The 24,252-nt window shown below is 34.6% G+C and overlaps 3 protein-coding genes and 1 pseudogene across 3 annotated transcripts; all 4 read left to right on the plus strand.

Moving 5' to 3' along the window:
• The first annotated feature begins 1,475 nt into the window (after positions 1-1,475).
• On the plus strand, positions 1,476-3,727 carry LOC107010802. Its single transcript, XM_015210079.2, has 4 exons — positions 1,476-1,565; positions 1,942-2,590; positions 3,099-3,214; positions 3,357-3,727. Exons 1-4 carry the CDS (start codon positions 1,476-1,478, stop codon positions 3,537-3,539), a joined length of 1,038 nt encoding a protein of 345 aa, XP_015065565.1. The 3' UTR covers positions 3,540-3,727.
• A 733-nt stretch (positions 3,728-4,460) lies between these two features.
• LOC107011821 (uncharacterized protein YNL011C) lies at positions 4,461-16,433 on the plus strand. The gene is made up of 14 exons (XM_015211477.2): positions 4,461-4,826; positions 7,020-7,136; positions 7,720-7,852; positions 8,608-8,704; positions 9,696-9,739; positions 9,862-10,018; positions 11,095-11,166; positions 12,468-12,551; positions 13,476-13,577; positions 13,866-13,913; positions 14,074-14,199; positions 15,526-15,618; positions 15,838-16,037; positions 16,127-16,433. Exons 1-13 carry the CDS (start codon positions 4,622-4,624, stop codon positions 15,931-15,933), a joined length of 1,374 nt encoding a protein of 457 aa, XP_015066963.1. The 5' UTR covers positions 4,461-4,621; the 3' UTR covers positions 15,934-16,037; positions 16,127-16,433.
• Positions 16,434-16,556: 123 nt separating this feature from the next.
• On the plus strand, positions 16,557-18,115 carry LOC107011823 (annotated as a pseudogene).
• A 766-nt stretch (positions 18,116-18,881) lies between these two features.
• LOC107011822 (senescence-specific cysteine protease SAG39-like) lies at positions 18,882-21,665 on the plus strand. The gene is made up of 2 exons (XM_015211478.2): positions 18,882-20,800; positions 20,891-21,665. The coding sequence occupies exons 1-2, from the start codon at positions 20,368-20,370 to the stop codon at positions 21,478-21,480; spliced, it is 1,023 nt and encodes a 340-aa protein (XP_015066964.1). The 5' UTR covers positions 18,882-20,367; the 3' UTR covers positions 21,481-21,665.
• Positions 21,666-24,252: the final 2,587 nt, after the last annotated feature.

Raw genomic sequence — 24,252 nt, forward strand, 5'->3', positions numbered from 1 at the left:
TGTGAACTTTTAATTCAAGGATTGTGAATGATTAATATTTTATATTATGAACTTGCAATATTGTTTGTTTTTTCAAAACACTGAAAACGTTTTCTGGATTCCCATTAATTGCATGAACTGAACAAACGGAAGAATTATATATATATTTCCACAAATTTGTGATTAACTGTCCGTCCAATTATGGGGTTTCAAACGTTTTATATAGTCTCAGCGATGTTTTCCAAAGGGATAATTTATGCTGCACATTGCGTTAAAGAAAAAAAAGGGGTGATTATTGAAATTAAAAACTAATTTTGTACTTCTGAAAAAAGTGCATTCAACAAAGAGTATCTGAATGCGTGGTGTAGTGATCAATCGAAGGTATTCACCATATATTACAGCGGTGTCAGCTGTTTGAACTACACTCCTGTATCCCGTGTCTGCATTCGTTTATCTTGAAATTATATTTGAATGTCACATAAATCTCATCTTTCAATTCTTGTTTTTGTATTAGCTCACATGGATATATGAGCATACTAGGAGAGACATACATGGATATATGTGCATTCTAGGTGAGATATGATTAGAAACGAAGTTATATAGGAGAGCCGCCTTTGTGGCGGATAAGATGATTGAAGTGAAACTGAGATGGTTTGTACATGTGAGGAAGAGGTAGACAGATGTGCCAGTTAGGAGGGTGTAAGAGATTGACAGTAGTAGGAGTTAGGAGAGGTAGAGGTATGCTGAAAAAGAACCAACGGAAGTTATTACACAAAACATGACGTGACTTTGATTTGCTGAGTACATAAACCTAGATAGGAAGGTATGAAGGTCGAGAATTAGAGTAGAAGGTTAGTAGGTAGCAGAGTGTGGTTGTCCAATGGGTGGGAGAGGCAGAGGGGTTTGCCACATATCCTCTTCTCAGTATTAGTAGTAATATTTGGTAATAGTGTAATTTCTTATTCTTCTAATTATTGTACCATCTGTTACTTCATTTTTCTTTGTATCTTTGTATTTTCTTGCCATTTATTCTTCTTGCAACTGTTATCTACATTACTTCTCTTTTGAGCTAAGCGTCTATAAGGTCCGCAAACATGTTACCCTCCCAGACATCGGTTGTGAAATTACAGTGGGTATGTTTTTGTTGCACTTAACGATGCATTCCTTTTCGAGTGCTACGACATGCTTAAAGCACATTACTAGTTTTCTGTTTGTCTTGTAACTGGTTTCTGTCTTGGGAGAGTAAACACGCCAAGCAGGTGCAACGTCATTACAATTTGACATGGATGAAGTACTCTATACATCCACATGCATTTTATTCATCAGAAAGTTGCTCAATATAACTCAATTGTACAAGCAGTTTTCTTATTTTTCATCCCGTTTAGCCAATTGTTCATACTTGTTGGTTTGAATTGAAGGTTACAGTTCTTTTGCCTTAGAACAGGAACTGTGTTCATGTACTGACCACTCTAATCATTCAGGTATTTGTGTTCGTAATGGACTTTACAAGTAGAGGCAGAGCCTGGTTCGACAAAATTGGCGAAAAGCTGGATAATCTGTATTGTGAGGTTGATGCTAAATCTCAGGTATCATTTGTTGGCCTTCCGAACATCTTAAGTGCCATTTTATTTCTTTGGCTTTTAGTCTGTTACTTCTTTTAGGTTTACTTTTTCTCAGTTTAGTTATCTTTTGCAAATCAAATTAAAATATCTAGAGTGGGTACATGTTGGAGGACATTGCAATTGGTGCTTTCATGCACATATATGCACAAAATACACGGATATACATTTCATCCATAATACCACCTCTTTGGTGTTCTTATTAGTCTTTCTGTTCCCGCAAATATAATGGATGGTAGACTTCATCTACTACTAATTGTTGTATCATGTATAATCTGCAAACCTCTAGTTTTTTTGTGAGTTCTGGATATGTTCGTTTAGTTCATTCATTGTGTGTTGACAGGAACAAATTAATTTTGTTGAAAGCCAATTCCAGATAGCGAGTGCAAACCTGAAACAATTTTGTATAGGGGTTATTCAAGAAATACTCCCAGGATCTTTGTCAGCTGTCGAGGAGGAGACCAGTAATTTATCTTCAGAACAAAATAGAGAACAACATCCAGCTTCTGAGCTGTCAAACATCAGTGTGCAAGAAGATAGCAAGGATGAACTTTCCTTTTCGAACTCGTCTTCCCTCAAGCTCGCTGTGGAAGCCACGGAAGGAGTGCATGTTGATTCATCACTTCAGCCACGAGCAGATAAGGCGATGAAGATGTCTTTTGAGGATTGGGAAAAGATACTAGGGGTTACTGGTAAAAGTTCAGCACAAGTTGCTTCTATTGAGGAAACTTTAAAAATGACATTATCCTGTGAGGGTGATAAAGGAGTTGAAGTTCCTGCCAAATCTTCGACAAGTGCATCATCAGTTGAATGCCTAGAATTTGACCCTTCTATGCAAGAGGAGAAAACTATAGATTTCACAGATCATGGTGCTAACACTTCGAATGTTCCATCATTAACTTGTTCAATTTACTCTACTGAGTCACAAGAAAGTGTTGTTCTTGATTTTGACGAAATAAATTCTAATGCAGCAGTTCCAGCAGTATCAACTGGTATGTTTTCCCTAGTCTTGAGACTGGTATATCTTCTTGTTGTTTGTTTATATGATGCTAATTTTCGCCCTTTTAGTACAACTTTTTCTCCGTCAATCAGAAAAGTCCCATTTGATTTAGTAACCTTTTAAGTTTCTTGTCAATTTTATATGGCAATACTTCCTTGGTAGCTCTGGCTACTTTTCTTTTTTCTGCTTTTGTGCTGATAATATAATCGTCCTGTAAGTAGTGGCTTAGTTAGAAAGCATTGCTTTTGACGGACTAGGTAATTGCTGCATGTAGAGCTACTTACCAAACAAACAAAAAAAAAGTTATACAGGACACTATATAGAATTGATACTAATTGATTTATGCTGACCAGACATGACTCTTTAGTGTGTGCGCTTAAGTGCTTTCTTGGTTAAGCTATCATTCCTTGTTTCACATGCCTAAAGGAGAAGTGTAAATGTGTAAGATTGAGAAATCATTGTCCTTTAATATCTGTGTTTCTAATGGATAAACAATGCAGATGAACCAGTTATTGACTCGGTTACTGAAGTGAAGTTTGATGGAAATTGTGTTCTGGTGGGTAGGGATGATTTTTCTTCAGGCTCTGAATGCCATGGAGCTCATATCTCTCTCAAGGTCTTGTCTCCTGCCTTCCCACTCATTTTATATTTCTGCATTGGATGCCTTTTTGTCTTCCCACGAGTTAATTTGTTTCGGCTCCTTCCTTTTGTTTGTATGTGTGTAGTCATTTATTGACCTGTGATGGTTTTGCTTTCAGAAAAATATGGCAACGCTAAAGGGAAAACTAGGAAAACAGAGAAATAAGGACGCAACCAAATGTGAGGATTTCATTGTGGAATTAGAGGAATCAAATGCAGAAGGCAAGACAATATATTCTCCAACTGAAAAGTTGGAATTGTCACAAGAAGGCTTTTATGAATCAGACTGGGAGATCATCTAAACAGATGAGCTCCAAGCGACAATCATCCAGGAAAATAGGCTTCAAATGAAGCTCCAGATACAGTTGAGAGAGATTTAGTATTAAGCTCCAAACGGAACTTAACTATTTTTTGACATTCTTTTAGTAATCTGCTTTTTCAGTTTACTCATTGACTATTGTTCTCGCGGTGAACACTTCATATTTTTTTTTTGATGAGTACAAGTAATATTTTTGTCTCGGTTTTTATCTTTTGTTATAGGTAAATTTTGTGTCATCACATCGTATTATATAACTCATGTAACTGATGGCAAATGAAGCTTTAAACTTCTTGGCCAAAAATAGTTCATTTGGCCACCATCACCACTTTTCTAAAGTTGTAACATCATTTGATACAATGTCTCATTGCAGATGTTTGTATCTCCAAATTCCCTAATTTAAACCATTCTTACCCATGAAGAGTCAGTGAAGGTGTGCTTATAGGAATGTGGATACTTTTTAGCTACAAATAATAACGTACGCTTCAGTTGGAGTGATTATGTGAATTCTCATGTCTCCATATTTTTTTAAGCTAACATATGTCTCTAATTTGATACGATCCATAATATAATGTGATACTTGCTCATTATATAATTCACCAAATAAATCATTTTCTCTTCCCAATTACTAATTTGCTTTAATAATCAAGCTTTCTATATACATTCTCCTTGCCCCTTCTATAATTTCAAGCAATAGCTATTTGGCTCTTTAAATATCAATCCACTCTGAGTTATTTTTTTAATATCGTAATATATTCATTTTGTTTTCAGGTTATATGTTTTATTTATAATTAAAAATTGATGACATCTTTTAATTTAATTCGTAAAGAGCAATCTTTTTGTTGATTTTATGAAATACAATTACATACAATTCATATTTTTTTTTTTAAAAAAAAGATGTATTCATTTGTTGACAAAAGTGAAACAAAAAATAAGAGAAATAACTAGAGGAAGAGAATTGTCTGTTTCCAGGAGAGTCCTCTTTGAATCTGGTGCATGTGTAAGAATTGGTAGTAAAAGCTAAGGAGAGTTGGGGTTTGTGTATGGTATAAATAGAGAGCGACAAGTATGGCGGACGGTTATTTGGGACCCTCTCCACTTCTTAAGCCCTCTTCTTTATATACCTTTCCTTTCACTTTTTCCCCATTTTCAGGTTCTCCCAGATCTCTTTCTTTCTCCTTCATGGCCTCTAATTGCTCTTCTGCTCGTCACTGTAGTTGCTCCTCTACTAGTTCCTCCACTACTCATCAACCTTCTATTCTTGTTTTCTCAGGTACACTTTTTCCCTCTTTTGTTGGCAAGATTGTTGATTTACTTGCTTAATTGATTGATTGGTGGGGTATGTAATTGTTGAATCTTGAAAAGTACCCAAAAAAAAACAAAAAAGTTCACATTTTTATTGTTACTGAGATGAGAATTGGGTGATTTTGAATGCTAGTGTTTTTGGGTACTAATTCAGAGGAATGAAGCTTTATGCTGTTACTTGCAATATCAGTTTATTTCTCAATCACATTTTGGTTGTCAGTGCCAAATGTGGGTAGAGAACGTAGGCAGTGTTTAGAATTGACATTTTATTTTGAAGTTTAAAGGAATTGGATTTTGTCCGGTTAATATACAATTTCATCTAAAATAATTGGATCATTCCCAGTTCAGCATTCATTTTCTGCTTTATTTTTTTGACATAATATGTTTGTATATCAACAAAGGAAGTAGATAAAGTACCAAGAAAGGACATTTGGTCGGTGTTGGGGATAAGAAAGGAATTCATATTGAATACATAAATGCCATAAAGATATGTATGAAGGAGCTGTGGCTTGTGCAAGAATTATAGTTGGAGATGCAGAGGAGTTTCCCATAATGGTAGGTTTGAACCAGGTATCAGCATTGACACCGTACTTGTAATCTTATAGATCAACTAACTAATACAATACAAGATGAGGTCCTATGGCGTATATTATTTGCTGACAATATTGTGCTAATTGACAAAACCAATGAAGGTGTCAACCAAATGTTTGAACTATGGATAAATACTTTAGACAGCAAGGATTTTAGGATAAGTAGAAGTAAGACTAACCATATGAGTTAGAAGTTTAGTTGGCATAAGAAGAGTGAGGTTGAGATAAGATTATACTGGATTGTGCTGCCTTAATGCAAACAATTAAGATTTCAAGGCTTGATCTTTCAAGGTAATGGTGTCATAGTTGAAGACGCTACAAATAGAATAGAAATAGGATAGCTGAAAAAAGAGAAGTTCTACCGAAGCTTAATGTGATATAAATATTTACCAAAGCTAAATGTAAGTTCTATAAAACATTTAAATATCAACAATGTGATATGGGAGAAAATGTTTGATTAGTAAAGTCCAAGTTTCACAAGCTATGTTGCTTGGACTCTTCAAAATTTTCAACGGGTGAGTGTCAGATTCTCAAAAATAGTGTATTTTTGAAGAATCCAACGGAGGTGTGGCAACATTTCTGGATAGCTTGAGCGACATAGTCCACAAGATGAGTGTCATAGAAATATTTGATGCTTAGGTGTGGATGTTGGATCAAATAAGATTACACAAGATACCTTATCAAAAAAAAAGATTAGACAAGATTAAAAGATGATCTCATTCAATAGAATGTGCAAGTTGGACACATCAAGAATAAACTGAAAGGTCCCTTGAGATGGTTTAATATCATTTCCTGCACCAACATGATTAAGAGCCCGTTTGGCTTAACTTGAAAAAAAGTAGCTTTTTAAAAAGTCTAACTTTAGTAACTTTTAAGTTAAAAAATGAAAAGTAGGGGTGTACCTACTTTTTAACTTTTTTTTTTAAAAGTCAGTTTAAACTTTTTTCAAGTTATTTTTAACTTTGCCAAACACCCCGAAAGCTAAAAATAACTTAAAAGTAGGTTTTACCAACTTTTAAGCCACATGCTCTAAAAGCGGTGCATGAAGGTATTAAAAGCGGACAAAGTAGGGAAATTCTATGTTGCTCGGACTCTTAAAGAATGTCGATGAGTGTGTGTCCAATCCTCCAAAAATATTAAATTATTGAAGATCTGACATGTGTGACAATATTTTTGGGAAGTTTGAGCAACATAGTCTAAAATCACATGTATGAAAATTGTGTTGGAAGACCTACAATCTCTAGGAATACATGTAGACCTAACCAAAAATAGGGTACAATGGAAGAAAAAGATTCATACAAGTGATATGAATTAGTTGGGAATATGTTTTTTTTTCATGTTGGTACATTTATTCTTGGAGTCTTTTAGTCCTGTCAGAGGTTTATATGCCTGTATAGTACTTTCAATTTTTATTTTGTGTAATGTTGGTATGGAATGAGCTTAAGTGTAGCGACATGGTCAGCGAGGATTCACATAGTGGTGGACCTCAAGTTGGTTGATATTGAAGGTCTAGTTGCATTATACATCAAGACTCTTGACGTTTACTTTCTGAGAACTTACTACTGCTACAGGTGGAACTGCATTTAATGGTGTGGTTGAAGAGCTTAAGAATCTAACTACACGTGTAGCTCATGTGCTCCCTGTTTCTGATGATGGAGGAAGTACAGCCGAAATTGTTCGTGTTCTTGGTATGGTTAAAAGTTCCAATTCTTTCTATTCTGTATCTTTCCTTTTTGGCACTCTTTATTTGTGTTCACTGAACTGGTGCATCTGAAAATCAGTGTTAGCAGTGTTAATAAGACATGACTTCCCCACATTGTGCTTGTTCTCCAGACTTTAGAGCGTCAAGTCATACACACTTCTTCCTTACCCTGGCAAGTCTTTGTGAAATAACTCCGATGAGAAGAAAAAAGAAGGCACTAATAGCACATGACTTCCCCGCGTGAGATATATATGGGTGTGTGATAGTTTATATTTCATTTTAGTTTGCTGTGGACTGATATCTGAAGAGTTATGGTGACAAAATCTTCGTTGGGTGAAGTGCACAACACTTTCCCGACTATAGCTAGTAATGTTTTAGGCCTTCCCAAGAAAAAAAAAGAGAACAATTAAAGTTTCTTCAGAAAATAAAGTGATGTATGACCGTTGGTTATCTTGCTGACTACATTTATGGAAATAAGTTTGTTCCCCTGTTAAGCTTTTGCATCATTCTTTACGCATGTTTTCTGTCAACACGAATGAAAGATAGAAAAGTTGACCGTGAATATTTAGGTGGTCCTGCTGTTGGAGATATACGATCAAGATGTTTGAGATTATCCGACCAAAGCACGTCAGAGGCTCGTGCAGTCCGAATATTGCTTGGTCATCGTTTACCTCTTGATCCACGAAGAGCCAAATCAGAATGGTAGTTAAAACCAGATAGTTTGTGTAACACCTTCCATTAATTCTGTTCATTTTCTCTCCAATGCTCTTGGATTCTTCTCCAAAAAGTACTTTGTGGAATTTTTTACTCCAAGTCGTCTTCTTATGCATGCTCGGTGGTAAAATATTATCAACACAGATTAGATGGTTATGTAGAATAATTGCTATGCCATGGTAATAGGTTCCTTGGGCTTATCTTGATTTTTATTATATGATAGCTAAACTCAGGTGGAATATTAACTACAAGATTCTTCAAAGAGGTGAGACAAGGAATAGATCTTGAGGAAAGAACAAAAATGTTGGATCTGTTTTGGTGCAGATTAGGTTTATCTGTGTTTGTGAACTCCTGAACAGTAACAATAGCTATAAAATTGAAGGATGTAGAAGAAACCCAAACTGTCAGACAAGGTTGCGTATAAATGACCTAGAAGAAATAAAAGATTCATAGTATTAAGAATTAATTCTCAGAATTTGATAGGAAGAAGATATAAGCTTAGGAAACTACCTAGATCTTGACTGCTTGGAGTAGTAGCATGCCCACACAAATGTGAATTGTTTTACTAAAATGATGGCATCTTAAAGGGAAAAAAGAAAGGAAGACGAGAAGAAAAAGAAGGAAATAAACAGAATAAAAAAGAAGAAAAGAAAAACAGTGGTTCCTCTGAAAACCTTTTCATCTTTTAACCGGTTCTACTGAATTCTGTATACCCACTTATACTTGTTAATTGATCATGACAGGTATGAAATTGTGGAGGGCAGCCATGAACTTTGGCAAGATGTCTCAAAACCGTATAGGGAAACTATAAGAGCTTTCTTGGCTTACTTCCAGGATCAGGTTGGTCAATTAGGTACTTCTATATTATTAAGTGTTTCGGGTTGTCTTATTGCTTTCTAAGATGCATTATTGCCTTGAAAATTATCTTGCAGAATTTTGTTCTTCTTCCTTAGATGTGGCTGGCTTTGTTCTTCATCATTATTATGCTATTTAATTCATCTTTGTCTTTTGTTGATGGATAATCTTTGCATCCAATGCTTATTGCTGCATTAAATATGTTTATATACATGTTGTATATTTTTCATCAGTTTAGAGGGGGAGTTACATCTTAGGGCACAACTTGCCAAATTTGGAAAAAATAAGGAGTTCAAGTCCGTGTAGTAGTTTTAAGAGTGTTTTTTAACCCATAGCCCAAACTACCATGCTGTAATTCTGTCATATAAAAGTTCTGATTCTTGTTTATAATTTTATTATCGAGAATAGGCTCCCAATAGCTTCATTGCACCTAATAACACCTACTACTGTCCTAATCTGGATGTCTTTATTATTAGTAGGGTTATACTGACCTCCAGTTTAGATTGCCCCCTTCCAATTAATGATTTTATGATAGGGGACTGGTTTGATCCTAATTGAACCAAACTTCTGCTTATGGCGTTTAATGGCCAATGAACCAACCTAACACTTATCAATGGCGGTTAGTTTGCAGCTTGAGTGTGTAAATATTCACCTCTTGAGCACTTTTACTAAACGGTCAAATCATTAGTGTTCCTTCAAATTCTATTTATAAACTTATCCAAAAATTAATGTTTCTTTCTATTGTTGTAACTTGTACCAGCATTCCATGGTGTTGAAATCAGATAATATGGTCGAAACTTTTGAAGCTATTTGCTGGTTGTTGTTGTCAATTGTCATACATAACGATGGAACTTCTACTGGAAGTAAAAGATACTTTAAATTGCTCATTGATTGGGTTTTTTTTGTCCTCTTGAATGGTCGTCTTTAGAAGTTGTTGGCTTTTCTATTGGACCAGCTGTTGTCTTTCTGTTTTCAGATTCTCCGGCGTTCAGATGAGCGTTTCTGTTTCAGCAATGGAAGGTTTCTTACTAATTCTCTGTATAGCTTAATATTATCCTTTAATCATTGTTCTGGGTGGTTTATTTTTATCAATACTTGTAATAATGACTGAAGTTGGTAACAAGACCTTATTACACTTGCAGTATAGGGAACTTTTTCTTCGCTGGAGCACGCATATTCTTCCAATCTCTAGATGCAGCAATCTTTTTGTTTTCACGGGTTTCAGAAATTCCAGCAGAAAGTTTTGTTCTTCCCGTGATATCTACAAATGAAAGGCTTACCCTGGGATGTGAGTTATCGGTATGATTTCTCCTTTCTATACCTCGACTCTTTAATTATTCTGTTTGGTACCTTCATCATCAGAGCCTTCTTTATATTTTGAGGTTGTATTTTGGTCATCCTTATTTGTTATAGACTAGACATAAATAGTCACAAGGAATCCAGTTCCTCTTAGCATCTAATGCAAATGAGTATGAATGCATGCTTTTGAGCTTCATTAAGTCGATTACATGCATTCATACACTTCTCCAAACTTTTTTTAAATTGGATGCTATCCGGTGAAGGGAAAAATATAATTAGACAAGCGTGGCTGAAGATATGGAAAATGAACGTTTTTGCAAAGATGAAATTATAAGTCCATAAAACTAGGAAAATATATAACCAAAATGAGGAATACCCTGTTTATGTTTTCTTATTCAAGTCTATTTTCTAATTGTGTTATGCCTGCCTGATAAGGAATTCTCTTTTTACAGGCTATTCATAATATCAGTTTTCAATTGGTCATAAGTGCCTGAAAAGTCATGGATGCCTGCTTTTTGTGCTTGCTAATAGTAGGGAATTAAGGAACCTATCCATCTTCTTTGAGATCTTTTTGATCAATTACATGGCTTCTTATAATCCATAATCTTGGGAAGTTTCTATAATTTGCCTTTTGAAGTCATCTTAAACAATGACGGTCAAACACTAGTGCTAAATGCTAAGAACCATGGCTTGAAAGTTGTTATCAGTGAGTAACTTGCAATATAAATTGAATAGTGTTTTCATCGGCAAGAATTGCAGCTTTCTCAGACCCCACTTTGGGGATTTCACTAGGTATGTTGTTCTTGTAAGAGTAGCACCTTGTAGTTATCTCAGAAGTGATGAAGTTGAATTTCTATAGGAATTCAGGGTGATGATCCTTCTAAAACAAGGCTCTGAACAGTAACTCTCAAAGTTAAAATCTGTTTCCTGTGCTCAAAGTGGTAAACAGTGTTCGTTAAGCCATTCAAAATCTCTTTTATTTGTTGATTAGATACGGAAGTTAAAATAATTTAGTTAATGGATATGGCTTGCACTACAATTAAAACTTTTCTTTGTTGCATGTAACCAATGTGTAGGATGGAACTGTCATACGCGGACAAAATGAAATATCTCATCCAACCCATGGATCCATGCAACCTATAGACAAGGTATCAAAATAGTATGTAATCTTGATGTGTAATGCTTTTTGTTTCTTTTATTTTTTTTTTCCTTAAAATTTTCTGGAAACAGATTCTACTTGCAAGGATAAACGTTATAAATTTATATTCCTAACATAAACTATAGTCATGATAAATACCATCTTCCTAAAAAGAGCTGCTGTGATCCCTGCTGAAATATGATATTTTTACCATACCTTGTTATCGTATTTTGTTCTCAGATCAGAAACCCTTGATTTGTTTGGATAATCTATCTGGACATACTTTCGGTTCATTTGATAGGTTCAATAACTAACATGGATAAGAATAATTTACTTTCCATTTGCATGTCGTAGATAATTTCAAAGCTTAAGTATGACATGGGCTTTTTAAGTAGACTTTTTTACTTGGGTTAACACTCTTGAATGATTAAGTCTCATATCTGTGAGACTGCAAAATAACTTGTATAATACCATCTTGTTTTATATATATATATATATATATATATTTATTTATTTATTTCTTTTGACAAAGATAATGTTGTATTCATCAGCATTAAGATAATGCTGGAGACCTCCAAAAATTGGTTTCCAACAAGAGAACAAAAAACAAAAAGGCTAATAGATCACAAAGAGCCTATAAAATCCAAAATTTGGGCAGCTTCTTCTATCCATTCCTCTTTACACCAAAAATAAGAAGTAGTCAAGCAGTTCCATTTGACTTTCTCTATTGAATTTGGTCTGTTATCATAACATCTGCTATTTCTTTCTTTCCAAATACACCACCAAATGCATGACGGTATTATACTCCACCACTTTTTCTTAGATTTTCTCCCCAACCATCTTGTTTTATAGAAGAAAGAGATTGGTATATGAGATGCTTATGTTATAGAGTATTTTGGATATGCTTTGTACATATGGGCACTTGGGCGATCTGTATAAAAGTGCCTTGGTATAATAGTTCAGGATGTTAAATTTGATCTAACCGAGTGATTTCAAAGGGTTAAGTTGATGGATTGGCACTTTGGACTGGAAAGATTACTGAGTACCCTGCATATATGTACTAGAGACTGGTGGAGTGATGGTAAATGTCACGAAATAGTCCAAAGCATGGTCATAGCCCTTACCTTTGCTAGATATTTCAGTTTTACACGTCTGTTGAATAGTCTGATCTGTGCAACAACACAGTATAGAAAGTTGGGAGATTCAATATAAATCAACTAATCAAGGGTACATGCTTTCATTTTTTGCTAGTGTGCAGTAGGTTGGTATTGCCAAACTTAACCAGTTCACTTTTTGAACCTTGTTGGACAGGATGCCTCTTCAGCCCCAGCACTTCCTTCTAGAATAAAACGGATATTCTACATGTCCAGTGAAGGAAGCAACTTATTGCATGAGGTAAATAGGCTTGTTGTTCTTATCAATGAATAGAAAGATGATACTTGAACTCTGTATGCCTGTATAATAACATGTTTTTTAAAAAAGATAAGCACTTTCTGATAGGTCATTAAAGCTAAACCCTCACTTCAAAATGTTGTTGCCAGACAAGGTAGAAGAAATATATTTATCAATCATTTGTCTCCAATGATTGTCCTTCATCTAACTTTGGATGTTACAAAGAATATCTGCCATATGAGTTTTGGATTGTGAAAGTTCATTCCACCTTCCTACTTGTTAAAAGCTTTTATGCAACCAAAGAATTTGTTGACAAGATTGTCTCTAAGGTATAACATGTTAATTTTATGCATATATTCTCCTATAGAATAGAAGTAGCTAATCTTGCACCTGTGAGATGGTTAAAGCTGCGGATTCAGGGCATTGGTCTAGTGGTTAAAGAGCAACACATGATGTGTGGGTTGTACGTACTTCACAAGTTTGAACTCTATCACTAGTCACATGCATTCGTTTTGTAATTTAAGTGGAGAAGGGTGGCCCATTACCCACCGCACTTTGAACTGTGCAACTAACTCTCAGGGATTTTTCGGTTATGAAAAAGGTTGTTGAATCCCCTTTACCCTTTTTGAATTTGCTTCTTGTATTGGGAACAAGAATTACTACTGGCGTGCCTAATATCACTGTAATAGGAAATGTTTTGTATTAGTTTAAAAGGTCAAATATTGAATGCAATAAAACTATGAAGTTCTTAAAGATTAATTGTATTACAATTTGATCCATCATAGAATGCAATAACTAAGGTAAAACATTGACCAATATTTCATGTTGGATTTGATGCTTAAAAATAGTATAAATAGATTAATGAAAAGCCCATTTTAGCTCGATAGTTGATGTTCTGATTGCTGATGTTCTTTGCCTTTTGTACAGGTCTTCCCCACTGTGAATCCCACTGTCTTGGAACAGTTGAGAAGTGTTGACTGTATCGTATTTGGCATGGGATCCCTCTTTACTTCCATCTGCCCTTCTCTGGTAGAGTAGCCTGCAACTTAAGTTCTTTCACATTAGTTCACAGATATGTTTAAAGCATGTGCAAGTATCTAATTTTGTCGAGTCGATCCTGCTTGTGAGACATACTAAAACAAGTAGGTTGAAGATATACCTAATATTGGCAAACTAATTTGTTTTCTTTTAATTGAGTTCATCTTCTCAAGCGTGGCATTGTCATCACTTATCACTATTATATTATCATTCTTCTTCTCATTTTTTTTTGAAAAGAACGAAAATAAGTACTCAGTGGTTTTGCTGCTCCATTTGAAGGTTTTACTTGGAGTGGGGGAAACCATCTCTTCACAGTCTTGTCCCAAGGTAATTTAGGCAATGCAAATAATACCTGTATTGCTGCTTTCTCAGATAAATCGTGTTGTCTGAGTCAATGATTTCCTCGTCTCATTGGTGTTTTTCTCATGTCAATGTTATTAATTTCTTCTTCTCCTTCCCCAACAATTCTTCTTCTTCATAATCCCAGGTACTTCTGTTAAATGGTACTCATGATCGAGAAACTTGTGGCCTTAGTGCTTCTTGCTTTGTGACTGCCATTACCGATGCCTTAAATCGAACTTATGGAGATCCTCATAATTGTCTTAAAAATCCTGTAAGTAGCTAAGCATTTATGCGTTTCTTCTCAAATTGACTGATTGTTATGGATTTTCATTTGCCCACGGTGGGATTACACTGGGTATATTGGTATGTATTTTCATTTAATTGGGGTTTTCACTCTCAGTCCTTATGTGCAGAACATGCATCTTGTCAGTTGAATATTTTTCTAATCATTGCCTAGATGTGTAACTTAAGGAAAGTGATGAGAAATTATGGACTACTCAATAGGTTCCCGAGTGTGATGTAGGCTCCTGAATCCAACCCAAAAATTACTGAATAAAGCACACCTAGTGGCCTAGTTAAAAGTCTCAATGTGTGGATAGATCCTTTGATAGCAATGCCAATTGTTCATTCTCAAGCACTTCCACATCAGCAATATTCCAACTTATTTGGCATTGGAACTCCTAGTTTGACATCATAGGTCGTGATACTCTGCTAGCTTTGTCAATTGTTCATTACTAAACTATAGCTGATGACAGATGCCACAGTTAAATTTCATGGGAGCTCATATGATTTGCCATCCCATTTTTCTGATTACATGATCCATACATTGAACGTCATGGAATTATGAGTTCCTTCCCCAAGAGATCAGTACTAATGCTGAAGCATTTATTATATGTGGTTTGCGTTGGTGTTTTGGTTCCAATCTTCTATAGTATCGTGTTTACTACATCTCATATCAGGCATCCTGGATAGGCTGGCATAAGTATGAGGGTGACAGTCAAAATTTTATTTTACTTAAATAGAAGTGTTTCTGAAAGTGGAGAGAAAATTAACTTGATGAAGAATTTAAACTCTCTTCATAAGTGTTTTCCTACTGCATCTCATAAGCTAATTTTTGAGTCCTATAGTTCTGTAGATCGATGAAAAATGCTACTCCCTTTATCCCAATTGAATATACCAGATGACATTCGGGTTTTTAAAATATGAGAATTGAAAAAATCTGTTGTTTAGTATTAACGGATGGAAAATCTTGGGGCACAGTTGCTTTTTGAATTGTGAAGAATAGAAAGAGAGATATGACAAAGAGGAAAAGTGGCCCAAGATACCCCTCACACTACATATTAGGCTGTAAAGTTCTTCTTGAGAGTATAAATTATTTAATGGACAAACAATGAAAAGTGGATATTCCCTAATATGTTGTAATTTGATCAAAATCATTAGGCTCTCATCACTGTAATTTTAATTTGTTTTTAGTTCATTTGGCAACTAGCTGAGTGTAACACACAACAGTAGATTTCACATACTTGCACAAACAACCTTGAATCTTGTCATGGAAAATTAAATTTTTTGTTTCTTCTGATGGAATTTTTCTTTTCAGCGAAACAAATATATCAACACCCTTTTGGTGCCGAAAAACGGATTAATACCTGTGGATAAAGAAAGCCTGGCTTCTCAAGGAATTTTCAATGTGGTATGTTCCTGTTTCATGGTTATTAGAAATGCTTCTTGGTAAATCAATAATGTACTTGATCAGTTTCTATTGGTCATGAGATTTGTCGTTCTAATTTGAAAAACCTAGTGCTCATTTGAAATTCTCAAAGTTGGTCTCCTAAATGTCGCTAGATCCGCTACATGTGATTGCTTTGCTGGTGGTCCTCTTCAATTAAGTTGACGATTGGAGTTCTTGTAGGTCACGGTGGATTCCTTTCATGATCCAAAATTGGGTGTGCTTTTTGATCCCAAATCATTGATTCAAGCACTTTCCAATCTGTTGACGGATGCATGAGCCTGAATTCTACTATGATTCGTTAAACCTTAATTTATCAGAAATTTCGGAGCTTGTGGCACAGTAGTTTTCTGAAGTTGCTCCCTTTTGCACAACTTGCAACGGTATGAAGTTCGCTAATAGGGAGTCCAGTAATCTTGTTTTGTTTATACATCTATCGATTTTCATAATATTTTTAGTGCTGCTATTGCAGGATCTGAAGAGAAACAGGCTGTTTGTGAGAACTTGTAGATCGATAACAATTCAAAGACCTCTGCATTGATTTCAACTCCATGAAGTCCGAAGGATGAGGGTAAGGCTTCCATAGTTTCACGTTGGCATTGGCTTAGATCTTATTCAGCTCTTACTGGGAAAGAATATCATTGTTCACAATTGAGCTGAAACGCATCTGATGTTTCGTATTTGGGCATGTACAGATCAATGAAATTTTTGCCAACCTCAGTTTGTTTGGAATTGAAGCGTAATTGCTGTTGTACATAATAAAATTTCTTTTCATCAAAGGGCCTTATTTTATAGGAAAATTATATGTTCACTATTTTCCGTTCCCGTTAAGGGACAAACTGCTGTGATGCTTTTCCTCCTATTTTTTTTTGTTTATTCCGCCAAAAGAGAAGCTTTTGTGATTTGCAAACCGGACAACAGTGTCCAATAGTACCAAAATTATGGTAATAAAACTTATTAGAAAGTTATAAATGAAAGGTTCACTCATTTGAGGACATCAAACTGCGTGCACAATCCATCTTTGGCTTTATTATTATCATAAATCAGTTTTATCATATGTAACTTGTCGTGATTTCCAGGGAATTGAAAATGTCTAACATTTGAGTTACCGTAATATAACCACAATGATAGTACTATAAATACCATGGTCACTCTAAGCATTTCATCCACAAATTCAAACACTGTGATATTAGAATAAAAAACATTTAAGTGGTGAAAAATGGCTTTGACAATGAACTGGAAATCTGCCTTTTTAGCTCTAGTTGTGTTAGGAATGTGGGCTACTGAAGCCACATCCCATGACTTGAATGAAGCCTCAATGGTGTAGAAACACGAGAAGTGGATGGCTAGCTTTGGACGTGTGTACATAGATGATCCAGAGAAGGCAAAAAGGTTCAATATATTCAAGGACAATGTTGATTACATTGAGTCAATCAACAAGGCTGGAATGAGACCTTATAAGTTGAGGATTTGCAGATTTCTCCAATGAGGAATTCAGAGCCACTCACAACGGATACAAAGCGTCTTCTCATCAAAGGTCATCATCAAAAACCATATCATTCAGGTACGAAAATGTGACTGGTCCAGTTACCATGGATTGGAGAAAGAAGGGTGCTGTTACTGGAGTTAAGGATCAAGGGCAATGCGGTAAGTATTCAAATTACGTCATGTTAATAGCATCCTCAATTTTTTAATGAAAAAAAGAATCTTATTAGCAATAATCTGATAATATTGAAGGATGTTGCTGGGCATTTTCTGCTGTTGCTGCTACTGAAGGGATCAACGAGATCAAAACAGGTAAGTTGATTTCTTTGTCTGAGCAAGAACTCGTGGACTGCGACACAAGTTCAGATATGGGATGTAAAGGAGGTCTTATGGATGATGCTTTTAAGTTCATCATCAAGAACCACGGTCTTACTACTGAATCTAATTATCCATACGAGGGAACGGATGACACTTGCAAAACTGGAAAGGAATCCAATGACGCTGCTAAAATTACTGGTTATGAAGATGTCCCAGCCAACAGTGAATCTTCTCTGTTGAGTCCTGTTGCTAACCAACCTGTATCAGTCGCCATTGATGCTAGTGGATTTCCAATTCTATTATAGTGGTGTTTTCACTGGAGAATGTGGAACTGAATTAGATCACGGTGTGACAGCAGTTGGATATGGAAAAACTAGTGACAGGACAAAGTATTGGTTAGTCAAAAACTCATGGGGAACTAGCTGGGGTGAGAGCGGTTACATTAGAATGCAAAGAGGCATTGATGCTAAGGAAGGAGTATCCAACTGCTTAAATAGCTGAAAAACTTGATGGGGGAAGTTGCTATTAATTATTCATCTTTAAACACTAATGTTATTCGCCTTGTTCATAGATTATGTTGCACTGTGTCTACTGTGTATGTGTTACAAACTCATTATATGTAAATTATAAGTGTTAAAGAGAACTTTGTATGTGAAAATATTTCAGCATTCAACAATCAAGTGTAGACATAACTTCTTGCAAATCTTTTGTCACCACTTGATTCAAAATAAGCAATTTTTTTTGTCTACACAAAGAAACTAACTAGCAGTAAGTAATGTTTGATAAAGAAAAAGTTCTACTCGTTTGCCTCCCAATGACAGTGCAATGAGCTATATATGTAACTCAAGTAAAAAAAGACTTGTACACCCGTAGGCCCCAGTTCATTGAATTTCAGTATTAATTAGTGATCTAAATATGACATGTTCTCTAAACTAATCCACTCAATTCTTATTTGTTGTAGTCATTAGCTATCCCGCACTATTCAAAGCCTTCCTAAACTCTGTTTAAATTCATGAAATGCTGTAACTAGAAGATTCAATCCTGCATTTGAAAGTTTTAAGATGGAACTACTACTCATCACAAAAAGAGGGCGTCAAATCCAAATATTAAGCNAAAGAGAACTTTGTATGTGAAAATATTTCAGCATTCAACAATCAAGTGTAGACATAACTTCTTGTAAATCTTTTGTCACCACTTGATTCAAAATAAGCAATTATTTTTTGTCTAAACAAAGAAACTAACTAGCAGTAAGTAATGTTTCATAAAAAAAAGTTCTACCTGTTTGCCTCCCAATGACAGTGCAATGAGCTATATATGTAACTCAAGTAAAAAACGACTTGTACACCCGTAGGCCCCAGTTCATTGAATTTCAGTATTAATAAGTGATCTAAATATGACATGTTCTCTAAACTAATCCACTCAATTCTTGTTTGTTGTAGTCATTAGCCTATCCCGCACTATTCAAAGCCTTCCTAAACTCTGTTTAAATTCATGAAATGCTGTAACTAGAAGATTCAATCCTGCATTTGAAAGTTTTAAGATGGAACTACTACTCATCACAAAAAGAGGGCGTCAAAATCCAAATATTAAGCAAATGAGAATAATAGTGTGATACACAAACACTTAATCTTGTTCTAGTTTTCAGATTTGTTCAACTTCCAAAGAGTACTTGCACAAACAGTACCTTGAATCTCTGTCATCATAATCAAAATTTTAGTTTTGGTGCCGAAAGATGGCCAAATACTTGTGGATATAGAAAGCCTGTATTCACAAGGAATTTTCGATGTGGTATGTTACATTCCTGTTTCATGGTTATTAGAAATGCTTCTCGGTAAATGAAAAATGTACTTGATCAGTTTCTATTGGGCATGAGATTGCTCGTTTTAATTTCAAAAACCAAGTGGTCATTTGAAATTCGCAGAGTCGGTCTCATAAATGTTGTTAGATCTACTACTTGTGATTGCTTTGCTGGTGATCCTCTTTAATTTAGGTGACAAATTGAGTTCTTGTAGGTCAAAGTAAATCCTATTCATGATTTAAAAGAGGGTGTGCTTTTTTATCCCAAATTATTGAATCAAGCAATTTCCAGTCTGTTGACGGACACATGAGCCTACATGTTATATCTCAATTTATCACAAATTTCAGAGCTTGTGGTACAATAGTGTTATGAAGTTTCTTCCATTTTGCACAATTTGCAATGTAGGAAGTTTCTCTAATAAGTAGGGTCATCTTGTTATGTTCATACATTCTATTGCCCGTCTTTCAAATGATTCACCATGCCTTTTGCAGCAATGGCAAACAAAATTCTTTAGTAATTCATTCTTGCAATGCAAGGAAAGAACGAAAATTAGAACCAGCCTGATGCCGTACATGAAAATGTTTTCCTTTCCTGTTGAGTAAGGGGCAAACTGCTCTGATGCCCTCTATTCTATCTTGCTCTTTTTTTTTTCTTTTGGTTTCCCAGCTGATATTCAGTATTCATTTTGGGGCCTAATTAATCTGGATTCGCTCTAGGAAATGGGATCAAGCCCGAGATCTTTGATTAATGATGGAGGTGCACTGAGGACAACATAGTTCTCCGTTGCAAAATTGGAAAAAAATACCATGTGCCAATACAGGAGCTTTATTAGTGCTAATAGTTCCAAAATTATGGTAGTAAAAAATTATTAGATGGTTACAAATGACAGGTGCATTGCAAGATAATCAAATGAGGATTCAAACTGCATTCACTACCCATCTTTATGACTTGCCGTGATTTCCAGGGGATTCAATTATCAATTGAAAATGATAACATTTGAATTGCCTTAATTTATAATCACAATGTTAGTACTATAAATACCATAGCAACTCTAAACAATTCATCCACAACATTCTAACAGAGACATACAGTAGAATCAACAAAAAGTTCAAATGGCTTTGACAATCAATTGGAAATCTGCCTTTTTAGCTCTAGCTGTGTTAACAATGTGGACTACTGAAGCCACATCTCGTGAGTTGAACGAAGCCTCGATGGTCCAGAAACACGACAAGTGGATGGCTCGCTTTGGACGTGTGTACAGAGATGATGCAGAGAAGGCAAAAAGGTTCAATATATTCAAGGACAATGTTGATTACATCGAGTCAATCAACAAGGCTGGAATGAGACCTTATAAGTTGAGCATCAATGGATTTGCAGATTTGACCAATGAGGAATTCAGAGCCACTCACAACGGATACAAACCGTCTTCTCATCAGAAGTCATCAATAACCGTATCATTCAGGTACGAAAATGTGACTGCTCCAGCTACCATGGATTGGAGAAAGAAGGGTGCTGTTACTGGAGTTAAGGATCAAGGGCAATGCGGTAAGTATTCAAATTACGTCATGTTAATAGCATCCTCAATTTTTTAATGAAAGAAAGAATCTTATTAGCAATAATCTGATAATATTGAAGGATGTTGCTGGGCATTTTCTGCTGTTGCTGCTACTGAAGGGATCAACGAGATCAAAACTGGTAAGTTGATCTCCTTGTCTGAGCAAGAACTCGTGGACTGCGACACAAGTTCAGATATGGGATGTGAGGGAGGTCTTATGGATGATGCTTTTAAGTTCATCATCAAGAATCACGGGCTTACTACTGAATCTAATTATCCGTACGAGGGAACGGATGGCACTTGCAAAACTGGAAAGAAATCCAATGACGCTGCTAAGATTACTGGTTATGAAGATGTCCCAGCCAACAGTGAATCTTCTCTGTTGAGTGCTGTTGCTAACCAACCTGTATCAGTTGCCATTGATGCTAGTGGATCAGATTTCCAATTCTATTCTAGTGGTGTTTTCACTGGAGAATGTGGAACAGAGTTAGATCACGGTGTTACAGCAATTGGATATGGAATAACTAGTGATGGGACAAAGTATTGGTTAGTCAAAAACTCGTGGGGAACCAGCTGGGGCGAGAACGGTTACATTAGAATGCAAAGAGGCATTGATGCTAAGGAAGGAGTTTGCGGTATTGCTATGCAAGCTTCTTATCCAACTGCTTAATTAAATAGCTGAAAAGCTTGATAGAAAGTTGCTATTGATTCATCTTTAAACACTACTGTAAATATGTAATTCACCTTGTTCATACATATGTGGTGTGTATATGTTACCAACTCGTTGTATGTAAATTCTAAGTGCTAAACAAAAGTTTGCATCTGAAAAAGTTTCAGCATTCAGCTATGAACACACAACTGGTACTCGATCATCACACAAAAAAGTAGTACTATAATTACACGAATGATTTTATGTTTGTTTGTACTAACAGCTTTACTATGTAAAAACTCTTCCAGACTAACTTACTACAATCAACTTTCTTTTTTTAATTATTCCAATTAACTTGATAAAAAAAGTTGGCCTTATAATAGTCTAGTGACTTATCAGCATCAATGCGGATCCTATAAATTAAGATACGTCTATATATTAATTGTTCCACAAGGCGTGATGCTGAATCTTAATAAGAAAAACGTATTACAGTTTAACTAGAATTATTTCGAAATAATAGAAAAAATCAACTAAAAGCAGAGGGATTTAATTCTTCAGGAACACTAGAACAATTTACGCAAGAGAACTGACTAATACTATTTACTAATATACCTAAGAATTAAAGATTGAAAATTCAACCAGTTATCACTAATCCTCCGCATGTCTAGTAAGAAATTTGGTTGATGCTTTTTGGACTAGTCTTTCACTCAATTGATGGTCCGTGAAAAGAATACATAATTAAGTGATCATCTCAGATATTATTTTGTGATATATTTGTAGTAAAACATCAACATGCATATACGTATTCGATAAGGAAAGGAGAAATGGAAAATGGAGAGAATTTACTGGGAAATTGAACTTTCATTTAGTGGGAGCAAGATTCCTTAACACGCATACATGATCGTTACTATTTACTGATCAAAAGTTGTTTAAATTTAAATATGAACACCAGTTGTAATCAATTAGAATACAGTACGGGTGTTAAAATTGAACCCCATAATAGATAATACATTCAATGTGTTCATAATTTTAAGGGTTGAAATTAAAATAATTCGATATCAATCCCTTCAAGTCCAAAATTATATTCTGAGACATTGAAATATATATATTCATATATTGATGATGTAACTAACATTTATTTATAAATTTGTAACTTCTTTTTAAAATATTCCTTCAGTTGAAATTCAAATTATAATTATAAAATTAAAATAATAATATATATTAAGTGGCTTGAATTGAGCAAGTTAAGATCCAACCTGTTTTGAATCCTTTTTAGCTCAAAAAAATTTTAAGCGATCAGAATCAAAACTAATTTTTATTTCAATCTTATTGATCCATTTTTATATATATTCCATTAGGGAGTTTAAATGCACCTTCTTTTCTTCTTCTTTTTTTTTTCCTTTAAACGCCAATCGAAATTTGTCGTTTATCTACTTTGGAAAAGAAAAAAGGAAGACGGAGAAAAAACGATCTCATTTTCCACTGGCTTAATAGGCGGAGGGAATTTGAAGTGACTCTATTTGCGCATAATTTACGAACACCAGAAAAGTAGACTTTTTAATTTGTTATTTTTTGTGTCTTTATTTATTTGTTAAATATTTCTTTTATTTTAAATTAATTAAATTACAGAGATATTTTTCATTTTTAAACAAATTTGATTGTTTAATTTTTAAGATTATTTTTAGATTGTTCTTTCAATTTTATCATTCATTAATTAGCATTGGTATTAGTTATTTCATAAATTAACACTTAATTATTTTAATTATAAATTTGAGAATAATTAATGAGGATAAAAATGAAAAATTATGCCTAATTTGTGTCTTAATTTTTTTTCTTTAAGAATGTGAAATACCTTAACAATTCAATTAATTTGAGATGAAGAACGTATTTTCTAATTTGATGGTCTTTTGAACTTATCATTTTTGACAAAATAAAAATAATTTTTTTAATATAATAGATAAATAAAAATGAATGGGTACTGTATTATATTTGTGGCAAGTGGTGAAGACTTCTCCGTTGACTTGACATGGCAAAAGGAACGACTGGCGCTGGGAAAATGCAACGCCGTAACGTTTATTGTGTTAAAGAAATTTTATTTGATGTGAGACACAAAGTGAGTGCTGGATCCACACGGTATGATATTTGGTGAATGCGAGTCCATTATATTTTTTTCATATTAAACTGTGCGATTATTTTATTTGAAAATTTAAATCACATCATGTGTTATTATTATAATATAATAAATATTATTTTATTTTTAATCATAATTTTCGAGTTTGGACAAAGAGTCACTTTTTTCGAGACCATTTTTACCATTAATATAATGTGGAAATTTCAATCTAGTGCGAATTTAAAGTTAATTGGGAATAAATATGAATACTTATATTGCACTCGTGGTCTTAATATTTTGAAACTGTCTCTCACTCAAACAACAAATAATACTTGAGTGAGACATACTTAAAGAAACTGAATTATTCGAAATTCTAGACAAATTTTATTTTCACCAAACAAAATTATATATAAACGTAGGTTTATTTTGTAAAATGTGTATCCTCTTTTAGGAGCGGTACTGCTGTACCATTATATTAGAGTCCGAAACTCAAACGGTAGAAAATATTAACAAAAATTCCAAAAGGGTATATAAAATTTTATATAAACCAAAACGGTAAAATCGCTCCGCCGGCAGCGATTTACTTCAACTGAAAAAGTAAAATCGCTGCCCCAGCAGCGATTTTGCCAAAAAGTTTTTTTCTTCTTACAAATCGCTGCCAGGGCAGCGATTTATAAAAAAAA

The sequence above is a fragment of the Solanum pennellii genome, chromosome 2 (assembly GCF_001406875.1).
Source record: "Solanum pennellii chromosome 2, SPENNV200".
NCBI classification, from domain to species: domain Eukaryota; kingdom Viridiplantae; phylum Streptophyta; class Magnoliopsida; order Solanales; family Solanaceae; genus Solanum; species Solanum pennellii.